General features: G+C 46.5%; 2 protein-coding genes across 4 annotated transcripts; one reads left to right on the plus strand and one right to left on the minus strand.

Annotated features, from left to right (window-relative positions):
• The first annotated feature begins 237 nt into the window (after nucleotides 1-237).
• LOC111081014 (open rectifier potassium channel protein 1) lies at nucleotides 238-13,440 on the plus strand. 3 transcript variants are annotated; one of them, XM_022376923.2, is made up of 7 exons: nucleotides 238-997; nucleotides 5,133-5,294; nucleotides 8,906-9,207; nucleotides 9,299-9,550; nucleotides 9,620-9,723; nucleotides 9,900-10,047; nucleotides 11,206-13,440. In XM_022376923.2, exons 2-7 carry the CDS (start codon nucleotides 5,153-5,155, stop codon nucleotides 13,312-13,314), a joined length of 3,057 nt encoding a protein of 1,018 aa, XP_022232615.2. In that variant the 5' UTR covers nucleotides 238-997; nucleotides 5,133-5,152; the 3' UTR covers nucleotides 13,315-13,440. The 3 variants fall into 3 exon arrangements, with proteins under 3 accessions (XP_022232615.2, XP_022232618.2, XP_022232617.2); XM_022376926.2 differs by lacking the exon at nucleotides 9,900-10,047 and adding an exon at nucleotides 10,953-11,040; XM_022376925.2 differs by lacking the exon at nucleotides 238-997 and having other exon boundaries at nucleotides 5,103-5,294.
• A 521-nt stretch (nucleotides 13,441-13,961) lies between these two features.
• LOC111081017 lies at nucleotides 13,962-15,200 on the minus strand. Its single transcript, XM_022376930.2, has 2 exons — nucleotides 14,670-15,200; nucleotides 13,962-14,602 (listed from the first exon to the last, which is right to left on the minus strand). The coding sequence occupies exons 1-2, from the start codon at nucleotides 15,060-15,062 to the stop codon at nucleotides 14,381-14,383; spliced, it is 615 nt and encodes a 204-aa protein (XP_022232622.2). The 5' UTR covers nucleotides 15,063-15,200; the 3' UTR covers nucleotides 13,962-14,380.
• Between the last annotated feature and the right edge of the window lie 468 nt (nucleotides 15,201-15,668).

A 15,668-nucleotide genomic window follows, 5' to 3' on the forward strand; every position in this document is an offset into this window, starting at 1 on the left:
TGAAGCGCTGGATTAGAGATCGTCGGAGCAAAAAAACAAAACACACACATGCGTACATATGTACATACACGAAGGCACATGCCCCGAGTGCGATTCGGCAGTTAAAGGAGGTGGAAAAATAATCGTGTTCGCTTTCGTTGCGTTTTTCGTGTTCGTTCTGTGTTCTGTGCGATTCTTTCTGCTCTACTTTTGATTTTCGAGTGCAGCTCGGCTCTCTCTGCGATTTGGTTTCTGATTTAACCCGACGACAGTCATATGATGGACGTAACGCGTAACGTGTCGTAACGACAATCGGGTCGTCTGGGGCTGTGCAGTATCGGGCTCCTCCACCGAACCGATCTCATCTCATCCCCGCAGCCAAGAGCCAAGCCATCAATCCCGAGCTCCGAGTGAAATCTCCTATGAGAGAACTGAGCCAAAAATCTGAGCTTTGAAGATCGAAGCCCGTGCTGAAACAGTCGCCGAAATCAGAGCGTTGCGTTGCCGTTGCCGCACCCGGACAGAGCAGCAGGCAGCGCAGCAGCAGCTCTGCGACAGTGGCAGTGACTGCTGGGGAATAGACGTGAGCTGGGGAGAATTTTCATTTAAATCAAATCGACGTCACCGTCGTCACCGTCACCGTTAACAAAAAGTGTCAACCCATAGCCTGCAGTGCTTCAATTCAGCGTGCGCCGCTTAACGGTAACGGTCCTGCTCGCGATCGTTCGCTCCCGCAATTTTTGTGGAATTTTGTTGTTTTTTTTTGTGGTACTTATTGCTCCTCCCGCTGATACGTGTGTTGTGTGTGTCCCCGTTTGTCTAGTGTGTGTCGCGATTTCCACTCGCGGAGTTAGCGAAAAGAAAGGCACAAGGAGACGGAGAGGGAGTAAGATCGCGCGAAATATTGCAAAGAAACGGTTAACGCAAAAGTAACGGTAAAGCAGAAAGAGGGAACAAAAAGTGCAGTTGTTTTTTTTCGTCTGCTTCAAACACACAAACATTCAAAAATTCCTGAGTGGTGGGTATATGTGAATAAATGTGTATGTTTGTATGTGTGTGTGTCCTGGTCCACGACAGTGGGCCTCAAAGGTTAGGGATGTGGAATCGAAGGTGTTCGTTCGTTGGACATATCATACTGAAAAATAATGGGTGCAGCGGACAATTATCAAAAGAATGATGTGAATATGGGTAAACAAAAACAATAAAAAAGTTCAGAGAAGTGCAGACATTATCGCTGATCAATAATGCTGATGGTCCGGTAATACTCGTGTGTGTTTTTGTCTCTTCGGTGTCCCGAACCCTATCTCAGTGGGACAGCAATCGAAATTGTGGACAAATATTGAGATTGTCGGGATCAGGCCAGACAATGCGGAAACGATTGCACCAGAGCGAGAGAGAGAGAGAGAGAAGTTTAGGCCCCAATTTCAGCGATCTCTCGATTCAGGTGCGCTCTAATTCAGACAGACTGTCTGTGCATATGTACATACATTATGTATAATCCAATCTGATTCGATTCCCTCTTCCATTGGGCAAGATTTAGCCTGTTCCATGAATGAACGATCCGCTGAATGCATTTAATTAACGAAAATTGTTTAATACGCAAAAGTGTGTGTTGTTCAACCGACGATCTGAAACAGCTGAAACTGAAAAGCTGAACGGAAAGAGTTGACGGAAGAGGAGGCACGGTAACCGTTAGCTAGAGTAACGGTTAAACGCTATCGATCAACCGATTGAGCAGGCGATCAAGGCGTCTTAGGCGCCCCAAAAACTTCATCCATCATTTGGCCAACAAACTGCTTAAGGCATTTGTTTATAAAAAAAAATAATAAAAAAAAGCACGACTCTGGCTCTGACACTGAATCCCCCCCCGTTTCAATCAGTCGGTGGGTGGGCTATTATGGGTGGATTCACCTAGAGGCGATTGGAGGGTGAATCCTTTTAGATTCTCCATAGCAAGTGCATAAATAATAATCAGTAAACCGTTAAATGCCCTTCTTTGATACTCTTGCTCTTCTTAGTCCAATGGCAGAAGAACACGGATATTTGGGGATCCATCTGAATGGCTGAATCTATGGGGTTTTCACCCAATTAATAGCCAATATAGTGTGTGGTGTCGCCTAACATTTTTTAATTGTCATGTAATGTTCTTGGCTCTGACGTAGTCTTATCAGCCGCAGAGGAAGAGACGCACCCGTAGACGACGACGCTGACGAGACAGGAGAGACACTGATAGATCGAAATTCAATTAATCATCTCTTGCCGCTGCGCACAAATATACCATACTATACTATACTTTACTATATATGTACATATGTATATAAATATAGTACTAGTTGTAAAACAATATCATCATTAGCACTAATAGGGCGAATGGGATTGGGGGCTGGAGAGTTCCCTTGGAAATGCCATTCAATATTTCCAGGGCACAATGCATGCGATTCTTATTCCTTTCTTGAGTGATGAGGGAGGAGTGTCTCGGAGAGTCACAACGGGGCTGCACTGGGAACTGGGTAGCTGGCGAACTGGTGACTGGGGTCTGCTCGATAGCTTGGACTGCTCGACGCTCGACGCCTGACGACAACCGACTTTTGTTCTGATTATTTACTAAACGTGTTCATTTTGCAGTTGCTGCTATTTACTATTGATTATACGACTATTTAGCGTCCGAGATATATGTAAATATTTTTATATTTATTAATTTTGTGTTCCACATACATAATACGCCGCCAACCGTAAAAGAGAGCTAGATAGCTCGCTTTCTGCACGTAGCAGCACTGAGGGGCAGGCTCAGTGGCAGGCCAGGCCAGGCCAGGCACTGAGATCAGCAACAGAGCAGAAAGACGGATAGGATCAGCGGATGGATCGTGCCACATGCCTTATCCTTGGCTGCCGCTACGCTGCCACTCATAAAATGGCATCTCTGTGCTGTGGGTTATCAATTAGTAAACACTTTTATTATCATATTAAATGTTCTGTTGTCTGCCGTTGTCTTCACTTGACGTCAAATATTGATTAAATTCATTTACATGATCATCGAGTGTTTATTGCCATTCGGCTGTGCTTGTGGGATCGGCTCTGATAAAGATTGGGTCCATTTTATGGTTTCTTTTTATTGATAGGGAGCAACAGGGCGTGGGCGTGGGCGGGGCGTGGGCGAGTGCAAAACCATACAACCAGTCTACTTCTGGATCTGCAAAAAGTCACAAATATCCAGGAAGAGTCGCATAAAAATCCCTCCTATCGCTGGCCAGAAATTTCCATTCCAAAGAATTTTTTTTTGTGCGAGGGCAAGCCCACCAAAAAACATCGTCATCGAAATGTTTGCTCGGAATAAATAAATACATAAAATAGAGGAAATACTCGTATAATAAATGCAAAAAAAAAAAAAAGGGGAGACTTCCATTGAACGCGCGTCACGACATTTGCGAGACGGGTTTTTGGGCAGCGGGCAAAGAAAACTTGCGAGTATTTCATAGATAATTTAATAGAAGTTATACATTAAGAACGACGATAATAATAATTAAATCTATTGCAGAGTCGAATTCTCGCACTCGAAGCAGCCCAGCGCTTATCAGCGATCCCCCTCCCACCCGCACCCGCACCCGCACCCGCACTTGACATTAACAATTCGCATTTGTCGAATGCGAATGTAATCAAGCGTGTAATGAGAAGTTGTTGGCAATAGAACATCATACTATATAGAAAGCAGAACCCCCGCACAGAACAGTTGTTCCACTCAGAGCACTTCATATTCGCCCCATTTGATTTTCAGCAAAATATTTCCACCAAAGACTGGATAGAATGTTTGCCATAATATTTGAACTACCTAAAATCAAAAATGTTTGATAGTTTTGCCACAGCTTTGGCGAAGCTGTCGTAGCGAATGGTCTCTGTTTGTGTCACGCGTAACGAAAGTTTCCGTTCGCTTATGGGATATTTATACAGCGTATCAACGTCATTCGATACCCGAATGTGCTGCTTGTAGAAGAGATTAGTCAGTTCTTTCGCAGAAAGCAGCACGAATGGGGAGGGGATTCCTTGCGGCGCCTAAAGTCCACACCACACACTGAACTACCCCAACATTAGATCTCATTAGGGCCGAACATGCCAGCCCCGAGTTTTATTATCTTTATGGTATTGTAAGAAGTGTCGAGTGTGCACGACTTCCGACAATAGAAGACCACCAAAAAGATACTACCACATTCTCGTACTATTCTGTGGAGAGACTGTGACTAAATCTTGACACACCTGAAGATCCGTACCGATATTTTGGTTGTTTCATTTGGATCATTTGGGTTTGGTTTGTCAACTATTGTTATTTTGCATTCACATGCGCTATTTGTGACACTCACAAGAGCTGCAGCAACCTCCCCCCCAGAACCCCCTATATATAAATACATGCATATACATAGAGATAACAGAGTTCCAAGATGTTGGGGGAGACGTCGCTGTGGCTGTGTTGCTAATCGGTAGAGCGGACTACTTTGCAATGCGAGAAATTGTGGAAATTAGCAGTAGTAGTACCTTGCCCGTCTGCCTGCCTGCATGGCTGCCCGTCCGACTGCTTGCCTGTTGCGATATGATTAGAAGTGTCAATAGGTGTAAACGCTAGAAGAGCGATGACGTAGCGCCCAGACGATGGAAGGCAGGGAGCATGCCCCCGATCGCTTGACAAGCGATGGGCAGCGCGTGCTTTTTGTTTTTTGTGTCCACCAATGCGGTTGCAACGAAATGCAAATATCCCTTCCATAAATGCTTCAAAGAGGGATCCACCTTCACAACTGATCACTGAGGCAGCGAAGATGTTTTTATTATAGAGTGAGATGTGTCCTTGGGGTGGGACACAGAAAACTCATAAGATCTGCATGTTTTGGAGTAGCGTATGTGCCTCGTATCTGCATTCGTCAGAATACATACATATGTGTATAATCGTACATATAGAGAGACAACAATTGGCCAAAGGCACTTGGGAGCAATCGCAATCAGACTTCGATTAGCAGCGAGATACAACCATAAATAACGACAAGAACAAGAAGGAACCACCCCTTCGATTTCCATTCCCTAACCTGGGCAAACGCATCATCATTGTGGTAGATTATACATACATAGATCCATACATCAACGTACGGGTTCTCCCATTCTCTACATTGCAGACAGATAGAGCGACGACGACATGTCGCCCAATCGATGGATACTCCTGCTGATCTTCTACATTTCGTATCTGATGCTCGGGGCTGCCATCTACTATCACATCGAGCACGGCGAGGAAAGGCAGGCGCGCAATGAGAGCCGCGAGGAGCGCGTGGTGATCCATGGTGAGATATAAAAAAAAAAGAGTAACCTAGACATAAGCCGTTAGCCATAAGCCTCGTGATCGTTTGATGGCAAAGAATGTATGTACATATACATACTATGTGATAAATAGTCTGCCACGAAATTCGCCCGCACGTACTAGATTTTAGATTTCCCTTGGGTACTGAAGAGGTACCATTTTAGGACATATCTCCTTGATCAGGCTTTTTGCCATTGGGAGCAGACCAAGAACCAAAACAAAAGCCCCCTATCAGCAAAATGCGAGCTGATGTTTAAATGTGCCACGTTATGTACGCGACCTTTATGTTGTTTTCTCTAAGATTCTTCATTGGTGCATTCGCTTGCGGATTTCGAGTCGAGTTGAGTACGGACGTGCCCTTGATGAATGGGATATATTATTGATTTTTATACAAGACTAGCAGACCCGCGCGCTTCCTGCATATAAAAAAAAAACTGCATGCAATTCGGTGCATGCTTTGCGGAGATAATACACAGATTTTTTCTAAAAATTTATAGTATAGATATTTTATCAAAGGCTTTGACAAATGTGAGGCAAGAAAAAAATCTTAAAAGAAAATCACGAGGTGAAAAGTTGAGAATTTTCTGAAGAATTATATTTAAAGAGAAGATAATTTATTACAAAAGATGAATGAAACAGAGTGAATATAGATAGTTATATACACATGTAAGTAGATTAGACTATACAGCTATTTAGTTATGTAAGTGTTAATACATTTGGCGCATCATGCGGCAGTACCCCTCGGTCGGTGGGGCGGACTTTACTATAGTAAGAAATAATCACCTGAATTCGGTCTAATTTCTGTGTGGCAAAACGTGCGTAAATGTTGGGAGGAAAGTGTTAGCTGCTTTATGACACCACAAGTCTGGGGGCAATAATGCGACCTCTACACACACGACGCCCGACGAGCGAGTGGTATTATTGGATACATGAGACCATTCAACCATATTTAGACGCTAAATCGAGCCGCATTCTAGACTCGGGGGGTGTACATACACACATACATATTTATGCATGTATGTATGTATTTATTTGTGTATTTTTTTATGTTTGTATTTGTATGGCTCTTAAATTGCATTAAATTCGAATTTAAACGGCCCATAAAATGTGTTAATTATGCAAATAAATAACCCATAAACGCTCTAATTAGTAACCATCGACCCAAGACGTGTCTGTGGATCGAATCAAATCAGATCGGATCGCATCGGATCACGGATACCTGATGCACGGTCTTGATTCTCGGCCATAAAGTGAAGGTCGCACGATGTGGTGTAACGAACTGTCAAGGGTTTCCTTTTTTGCCCTGATACGAGTATCCAGCAAAAACCCCCAACTAATCCCCAAAGTATCCAACGTATTGGACATGGCTTTTTATTTTATCACATACATATGTATGTATGTACATAAGTAGCCCCAAAGCCACTGGCTCACTGGGCCTCTGGACAAACGTTAGCCTTAATCACTCCAACGACTGAAAAAATAAACACTTGAACCGCACGATCGTTAAGACTGTGGCTATGACTATGACTGTGACTACGACCATGCGACTTTTGTGTCTCTATGACTTTCAAGTATCGTCTCCAGCGGCATAGAGGGTGTTGGTGGTGATAGTTCAGATTAGAGCAGCAGGGGACCCCCTGGGGGAGACACGATATTAAGTATTCCTCTTCGAAAGGTAGCATAAATTTAATTCGGATTGGTAGCCCAAAAATGTGATTAAAACAAATCTTCCGTTGAGGGAATTATTTATGCAACTTAAATAGTTTATTTATCAGTCATATTTGATCTTAAAACAGTGAGGAAGCGTGAATCAGGGATCCATATAGGAAAATAAGATCCGTATAAAATATATCCCCATGGTACCCCTCTCTCTTCTATAGTTGATTCGTTATACAAATTTTCCATAAACGAACGGACACACAGCATGAGCGTTTGCATTCACGCTGCTGCAGCCACAGAGCATCTTTGACCTCGATCTCCACCTCGAAACGGGATGATGATGGATGCACTCTGGACTGCAGATACTTGAGTTCGTAGACTGCTTGAGGGTGCAAGCGTTAATTAAATTAATTTATCAATTTGCTTGCCACAAACTTTTTTCCGGGCTGTGTAGTCGGACTGCAATCACTGCACTGCCGCGATAATCAGATTCAAACGCCCTCGCAGTCGAGGCAATGGCAAAGCCAAAGGCAAAGGCAATGGCGAGGACTTCTCTGAGGCAAGAGCAAGAAATCAAGATAATGATCGACTTCTATGAACAAATTGCCGGCAATCAAGATCCAGTGCGGGGACTGCTGACTACCCACAAAAGCCGATTAAATTGTATGGCAGCTTGTGCAGCCAGCACCCGCCACCCGGCACCAGAACTATATGGCGGATATATAATGCACTTGCTGTTAATATCTGAATTGCCCCCAATTGCGTCCCGTTGTGATCAACAGATTGGATCTGAAAGCTTCAGCGAGAAGAGTGACAGGCCGGGAGTGGCTGTTGTGTCCCATTGCCAGATCTCCACTACAAAAATCCCTTTGTTGCTTTCTGCATCTGCGAGTGCATCCCCGGACGCATTTATTGAATTATGCAATTCGTTAAAAGATTACCGGGCGGTCGTTCATTGAATGATTGCAGCCGCCGTGCACTTGGACAATCAGCCGTGTGATGCCCCCTGACCCATGCCCCATGCCCCTCGAGAGTGGAGTGTGTTGAACTATAAAGGTTAGGTATGGCCAAATCAATCCCGATCCCGAGTTGATCCCGAGCCGATCACGAGTCTTATTGTTGATTCAAGCCGAGAAATCTCTAATCATCGATTAAGGGGATCACAAGGTCAAGAATCAACCACCCGTCAGATGCAATCATTCAATCGATTGTAAAAGATCCTAGATGATCTTTCTGGAATTTTTCCAGTGATCCAATGACTTAAACAAATTCAATTAATTAACAATGAAACGATCACTGAAACGATAATCGCTACATCGCTTGTTCTATCGATTTTTCCCATTGATCGATCGTTTCATTGATTACCAAAAAATAGCACAAACATATCCTAATATTATGTGCTCTACGGTAGAACGGCAGTGGCCACACGATCACAAGATCAGATCGTTAATCTCTCAATGAGCGGCACGAATGGCAAACTGATGACATTCCCCCAGGGCCGGGCCCCGGGGGTTCATCCGGGTCAGATAGACAGCGAGCGCATTTCAATCAGCCAAAGAGCAGGGCAGTCGCACTGGTGACATCATGCCCCCTGCCAGCGTTACAATTGTGGGGATCTACACGGGGTCTAGTGTAAAATGTCGCACGCTGACGATCCAACGACCACGTCCCACGTTTTTGGGGGCCAGGGTTAAGCGTTAAGCGGCAGTGGCAGCCCCATCACACGTTGACATCGGAATCAATTTGGATTTCGGCCTCTTTTTTTGTGCCCATTGTTCCCGGCGGATGGCGGAAGAGCTCTGAGCGATAGAGCGATCCGCCCGCACATTTACTTCCGGATCGGATCGGTTCGGATTGGATCGTAGAACAAATTAAATTTGATTTGATTTGATTTGATTTCACGCTTGATTGAGTTTTGTGTGGTTATTGTTGCAGCATATCTGGTGGAAGAGCTGTCCGATAAGAATGTGAGCACACAGAACGAGATACTCGAACGGATATCGGAGTACTGCGGCAAGCCGGTGACGGATGTCGAGAAGGATGAGTATGAGATACCCTTTACGTGGACCTTCTACCATGCCTTCTTCTTTGCGTTCACCGTCTGCTCGACGGTGGGCTATGGCAACATATCGCCGACCACATTTGCGGGTCGCATGATCATGATTGCGTACTCGGTGATCGGTATACCCGTCAATGGCATACTCTTTGCCGGCCTGGGCGAGTACTTTGGACGAACGGTGAGTGGACTTGGATCTCGATCTCAAACTCGATCTGGATCTGGATCGAATGGAAGATGATGATGATAGATATCTTTCATATATTTGTTAGTTTGAGGCCATCTATCGAAGGTACAAGAAGTACAAGATGACCACGGACATGCACTATGTGCCGCCGCAGCTGGGTCTGATCACCACGGTGGTGATTGCATTGGTACCGGGCATAGCCCTGTTCCTGCTGCTGCCCTCGTGGGTGTTTACCTACTTCGAGAACTGGCCGTATTCCATTTCGTTGTACTACAGCTATGTGACGACCACAACCATTGGATTTGGCGACTATGTGCCCACCTTTGGGCCCAATCAGGTAAGTAGTGTTGCTCTGGGAGATCAGTGAACAAACCTTAATTTTCTCTCTTTGATTTCGGTCGAATAGCCGCGTGAATTTGGCGGCTGGTTTGTGGTCTATCAGATCTTTGTCATCGTTTGGTTTATCTTCTCGCTGGGATATCTGGTCATGATCATGACATTCATCACTCGGTAAGTGCCAGGATCAGGAATCTCCGCACATCGCATGTCGTTCGTTGTGTTGTGTTATTTGTCGTTTGCATGCGCCCTAACGTATTATCTATCTTTATCTCCTAATAACTGGTGACACAACCCCCCATTCCCAATATAAAATCGACATATACATCCAATCCATCATACAAACACAGAGGTCTGCAGAGCCAGAAGCTGGCGCATCTGGAGCAGCAGCTGTCCTCCAATCTGAAGGCCACGCAGAACCGCATCTGGACGGGCGTCACCAAGGATGTTGGCTACCTCAGGCGCATGCTCAACGAGCTCTATATCCTCAAAGTGAAGGTATATATTGTAGATACCCGCAAACAGATCAATCAATCAATCATATATGGGCTAGCACTGCTTGCAAAGGCAAATAAACTAATCATTTGGGGAGCTGTAACAATTCTGACTTTAACCATAAGGAATCCCCATATAAGAAACCTACTAAAATTGGGCTAAACACAATCATCCAATCAATCAATTACATATCAATGTCAGACGGATGATCATTTAATATTAAATTTTATATTTAAAAGGGTTTTTAAATAAGTTCAATCACAGCTGATATTCCATTGGATTGTATCAATTCCGACGCTTACGCGTGAGTGTCCGCTGATTTTCCAGCTGATTTTCTGTTTTCCAACAGTTATTTATTATATAACATATATCTGATTGTATTTTCTCCTATAATATTTGATGTATTTTCGATCCATGGATCCCCTGCTGTTTTCTTTTACCGATAGGTCCAAAGGGAACAACAAATTCAAATTCATTTAAAATATATTTTTCATATCCTTTTTTTTTTTATTAATTCTTAAAACTTAATTAATTTAAAGCAAGACATTTTGTTCTTCTTTTTGTAATACCATTTTTTTGCTTTCATAACTCCCATAAGAAAAATGGAAGTTCACTCGAGGCGAATGGTCGCTGCTTGTGTCCGTTCACTTATGGGATATTTGTGCAGCAAATACTGGGGAACATATGACTGCTGGAGATTGTATATTTTTAAGGCTTTATGGAACTAATACATGGGAGCACCTAACACAAAAATATAAAAAAATAAACTAAAAAGGGGAGTAATCATAGGTTAAGCAATGCCGTCTGTTAGTTTGGGCTGAAATCTTGATGTTTTTACTAAGCGGCAGATACTCGTTAAACTGGCTTAGATAATACCCAAAAGATATTGATGATGTTCTCTGTTCTAGTTTTGTCGAAAGGGAAATAGAGAGAAGCCGAATAATAAGATTAGTAAGATCCAGAAGGAGAAGAAGAGCAGGTGGAGGAGGGTCAGGCGTAAGTAAATATCAGGTATCAGGAGAGAGCATAACGAGCCCGTGTCCGAGCCCGAGCCCAGTGCTAGCCCAGATCCAAACCAGATCCAGATGCCACCATAAACCCAAAACAAACACTAATCGAATCCAATCTCTTTGCATGGCCAACAACCACCATATTGGACAGCCCGTCTACACGGATATCGACTTTGCTTACACCATGCCGCGTTCCGCTTCCTGTCCGGATCTGAGCATGTACCGTGTGGAGCCGGCACCGTTGCCCAGCCGCAAGCGTGCCTTCTCCGTGTGCGCCGATCTGGCAGCAGCCCAGGATGCGGCAGCGGTGTCGTTGATCCACGCCAGCTCCGACACGGAGCTGAGCAAACTGGACCGGGAGAAGACATTCGAGACGGCGGAGGCATATCGCCAGACGACGGATCTGCTGGCAAAGGTGGTCAGTGCTCTGGCCACTGTGAAGCCGCCGCCGGCGGCGGAAACGGAGGACCCTGCCCTCTATGGGGGCTACCATGGCTTCTCTGACTCACAGATCCTGGCCAGCGAATGGTCTTTCTCGACGGTTAACGAGTTCTCGGCACAGCAGCCGCCACGTCGCCAGCGGGCCCGCGCCTGTTCCGACTTCAACATCGATCCCCCGCACTGGAAGAGCGAGCGTCCGCTGCGGCCCTCGCACAACGAGTGGACCTGGAGTGGGGACAACCAGCAGATCCAGGAGGCATTCAACAATCGCTACAAGGGCCATGCCGCCAACGGCGGGGCCTCCTCCATGGTGCACCTGGAGCCGGATGCCATCGAGGAGCAGCTCAAGAAGGGGGGCAACATCTCGACTCCCGGTGCCGGGCGCGTCAAGAAGTTCTCGATGCCGGATGGCCTGCGTCGGCTGTTTCCCTTCCAGCGCAAGCGCCACTCCCAGGATTTGGAGCGGAAGCTATCCGTTGTATCGGTGCCGGAGGGGGCCACCGCACTGCCGTCTCGCAGGCCACTCGACTACTACAACAATACGATCACCGCCGCCTCCAGCCAGTCGTATCTGCGCAACGGTCGCGGTCCGCCGCCGCCGCCCTTCGATTCGAATGGCAGCCTCGCATCCACCGGCGGCCTGACCAACCTGGGTTTCCATCTGGACGACTCGGAGCAGGCCTCGCTGCCAGCAGGAGCCGGAGCCGGAGCTGGTGGCGCGTACCAGCGTCGTCCGCCGGCAGCTGGTAAGCGCCGCCGCGAGAGCATATACACCCAGAATCCGGCAATTGCCGGCCGCCGGGGCAGTATGTATCCGCCCACAGCAGCGGCGGCGACCCTGGCCCAGAACCAGTCCCAGATGCAGATGCGGCGCGGCTCGGGATCGGCGGCAATGGCAGCAGTGGCAGCCCGACGGGGCAGCCTCTTCCCGGCCACGGCAACGTCCTCGTCGATGGCATCCATGGGGGCGCCGCGGCGCTCGAGCATCTTCTCGGTGACCTCCGAGAAGGATATGAACGTGCTGGAGCAGACCACCATAGCGGATCTCATACGAGCCCTCGAGGTGGTCCACACACATGCCGTGCTGGATGAGCAGCAGCAGCAGGCGGCGGCATCATCAACGGCCGGCGGTGGCAACAGGCTGGGCAGCCGAAAGCAACGCAAGATGGGCAATGCCGGCCTCGATCCACCCCAGCTGCCGCCCATACTCTCGCTCTTTGCCGGCGACCAGACCCGCTCCCTGCAGGCGGCCGCCGCCAATCGTCTGTATGCTCGTCGCTCCACCATCGTGGGCACCATGTCGCCCAATGGCACGGGCCGATCGATTCTGGAGCCACCGCCCAGCTACACGGAGCGGGCAAGCGGTCAGAATCAGATGCAGAATCAAGGGGCGGCCTCATCGACTCCAGCTTTGGCCTCGAACACTAGCAAGTTCCGACGCCGCTTCAGTGTCCGGCCCACGGCCCTGCAGATACCCCCGGGCCAAGCGCCGCCACCCGGTGCCAGCCTGATCGAGCAGGGAGCAGGCACCAGTCCCTCGCAGTCCGCACTGCAGCGCCGCCTCTCACTGCGTCCCTCGCCGCTGGCCCGCGAACTCTCGCCCACCTCGCCCCCTGGGGCAGGAGGAGGCACAGGCGCCGCAGCGGCGGACGAGGCGTCGGCTACTCGACTGCTGCCCCTGCCTGCCGGGACTAGGCCCAGCACCAGCAGCACCCACTCACCGCTGTCGAGAATTGTGCAGATCTCGCAGGCACAGCGCAAGAGCAGCATGCCCACAGCGGCACCCAACGCGGGAGCGAGCACTGGCGGAGAGAAGTAGGGCCCAATGCCAGTCGATCTATATCCATTCCCATCCATAGCCGTACCCTTAACCATATCTATGAAAGTGATTGTGTTTATCCACCTGTCTGTCGATAAGGAATAGTCCTTAGTTGTTATTATTATTATTATGCCCCCTCCCTCCCCCTACCAAAAGAGATGTACGATATGCTATCCCAATCTTATGTACTCTCTGTACTATTCTCTCTTGGTTTTTTTTTTTTGTTATCCTCTCTTTATATTTATATTTATCCTCTATACTATTTACTATATGTGTACTCTGTGTATGCATAATGCTAGGAAGGGGCTTATATGAACAAAGCTTTCAGCATAGGCCCCATTCTCCAGCAGATATTCGGCGCACTCGAAATTATTGTAGCCAGCGGCCAGATGCAGTGGCGTCGAGTTCCTGCCCTGTGCATCGCCACAATTGATCGACATATTCGAAGGGATCTTTATAAAACGATCCAGTAGATAGATAGATTTAGTTTAATGGCCTGGTCCCTGCTGAGCGATGTACAACTTGGCACATTCCACATTTCACATTTACTATTACATATTCGTACATAAATATATATTATAAACATTGTCATATATCAGTAAAAACCATAAATAGAGATGTGAAAAATGCTATTCAACAACTGGTGATGGGCCTTGGATATTCCGTAGGCTGCTCTAATTTACATGGACAGAGATTTTCTCACCAGTTATAGCGAGAGATATATGCGTTAGTACCTCTATATAGTACGCTAGTGCTCACTATAACATAAAACTATTCAACATGTTTTATTGAAGTCCAGTTATTCATTTATTAATAAATCAATGTGCTCCCATGAAGCTCTTGCATTGAGTTAATAATAATAAAATTCGAAAATTTTGTTGCATTTTATCTGCAGGCCGCACCATGAAACCTTTTCCAATCGGTTTCCATTTCCTTAGCTATACTGCGATATTATGAATAACCATATTATGAATTATGAATATTATGACCCACATGTGACATACTACATATGTATGTATGTACGTATGGTGCACTGTAAATTGTCAGTGCTAAATGGCAGAAAACTTTAGTAAATGTGATCACCAGTGCGAACGTTTGGGCGAAGCGACCAGTGGTTGGGATCTTTGATTTTCCGCATGCTTGACAGATCATATCCTGCAGGCAATATAATTGGTTTCTTGCACCCAGCCAACAGCGGTGACCCCTTAGGACGGACGAATTGCGATGGGGGCGGAAGTGGGGTCACATACTTCACGGGCTTGCCGATATTGGGAGATTCCCCATCCATCTGTCGAAAGGAATGGGGATTGTTAGCCAAAAATTTATGGAACAAATCGTCAAATTTGTAGTCTTACTTTTGGTGCATCCAAAACGCGATGCCAGCCGCCTTTGTGCTGATTCTTAGCAGCTTCCTTAGGGTCATCGCCACTCAACTTGAGGTCACCCATGTTGATGTCACAGTCCTTCGAAGATGTCATGTTGAAATAGGCATCAAAGGACGAAGTTTCCTGCCGGAGAGGCAAAAGTCCAAGCAAAAGTTTTTCCTGCGCAATTAAGGTACGTTCAGCTTCATCGAGCTCCCTCAGGACCTCATAATCATTTTGGGGACCATCGAGCATTGTCTCTTCGCTGGGCATCTCATTCGACCCCAGCTTTAAGTGTTTGTTCTGCGAAAACACCCAGCGTTTGATATCATTGTGTTTAATTCTCTTCTTATTCTCCGCTGACAGATTGTCCTGATAACACATCCAGCTTTTAATATCATCGTCAGCGAGATTCTTCTGCGCATTATATTCAATTTGGCGGCTGACCAGTCCAATCTCTGAGACTCTCTCTGAAATCTGCCGAGACGTTCTAATTACATATTTATGCACATGTACATTAACAGTTTCGCAGTTTGTCTAATTACCTTCTTTGAATTCTCCAAGGGAGTCTTCCCCTCGCTGTAGTTCTTGCGTCCAAAAAAATCCATGTCGACCGCAAACGCGGCTGAAAGAAAAATAATCCTTCTATCCCTTTTATCCGATTTCGTGATTTTTCGAGCGGTTCTCTGCGGTTCTGCGGAGCCACATGAGAATGTCAGGTTCAATGTGTGTAAGAGGGAGACAAGAGGTGTTTTGCTTCGAATAGGATCTCAGTGCTGTGTGAGCGGTAGAGAATGCTGCTGTCATTTCCACAGTTTCTGCTTTGCCTTGCCATTCGCCATATACATTTGTGTGTGTTTATATGTATGCTTTTGCGGATGGTTTAACCATTTTATCCCGTTCATCAATAAACAGAAAGAAAAACTGCGCCACACCCTTGCTTTACTTTTACTTTACAGACCTTTGTAACACATAGAGTTTGCAGATAGA

Source organism: Drosophila obscura, unplaced genomic scaffold (genome assembly GCF_018151105.1).
Source record: "Drosophila obscura isolate BZ-5 IFL unplaced genomic scaffold, ASM1815110v1 contig_97, whole genome shotgun sequence".
Taxonomy (NCBI): Eukaryota; Metazoa; Arthropoda; class Insecta; order Diptera; family Drosophilidae; genus Drosophila; species Drosophila obscura.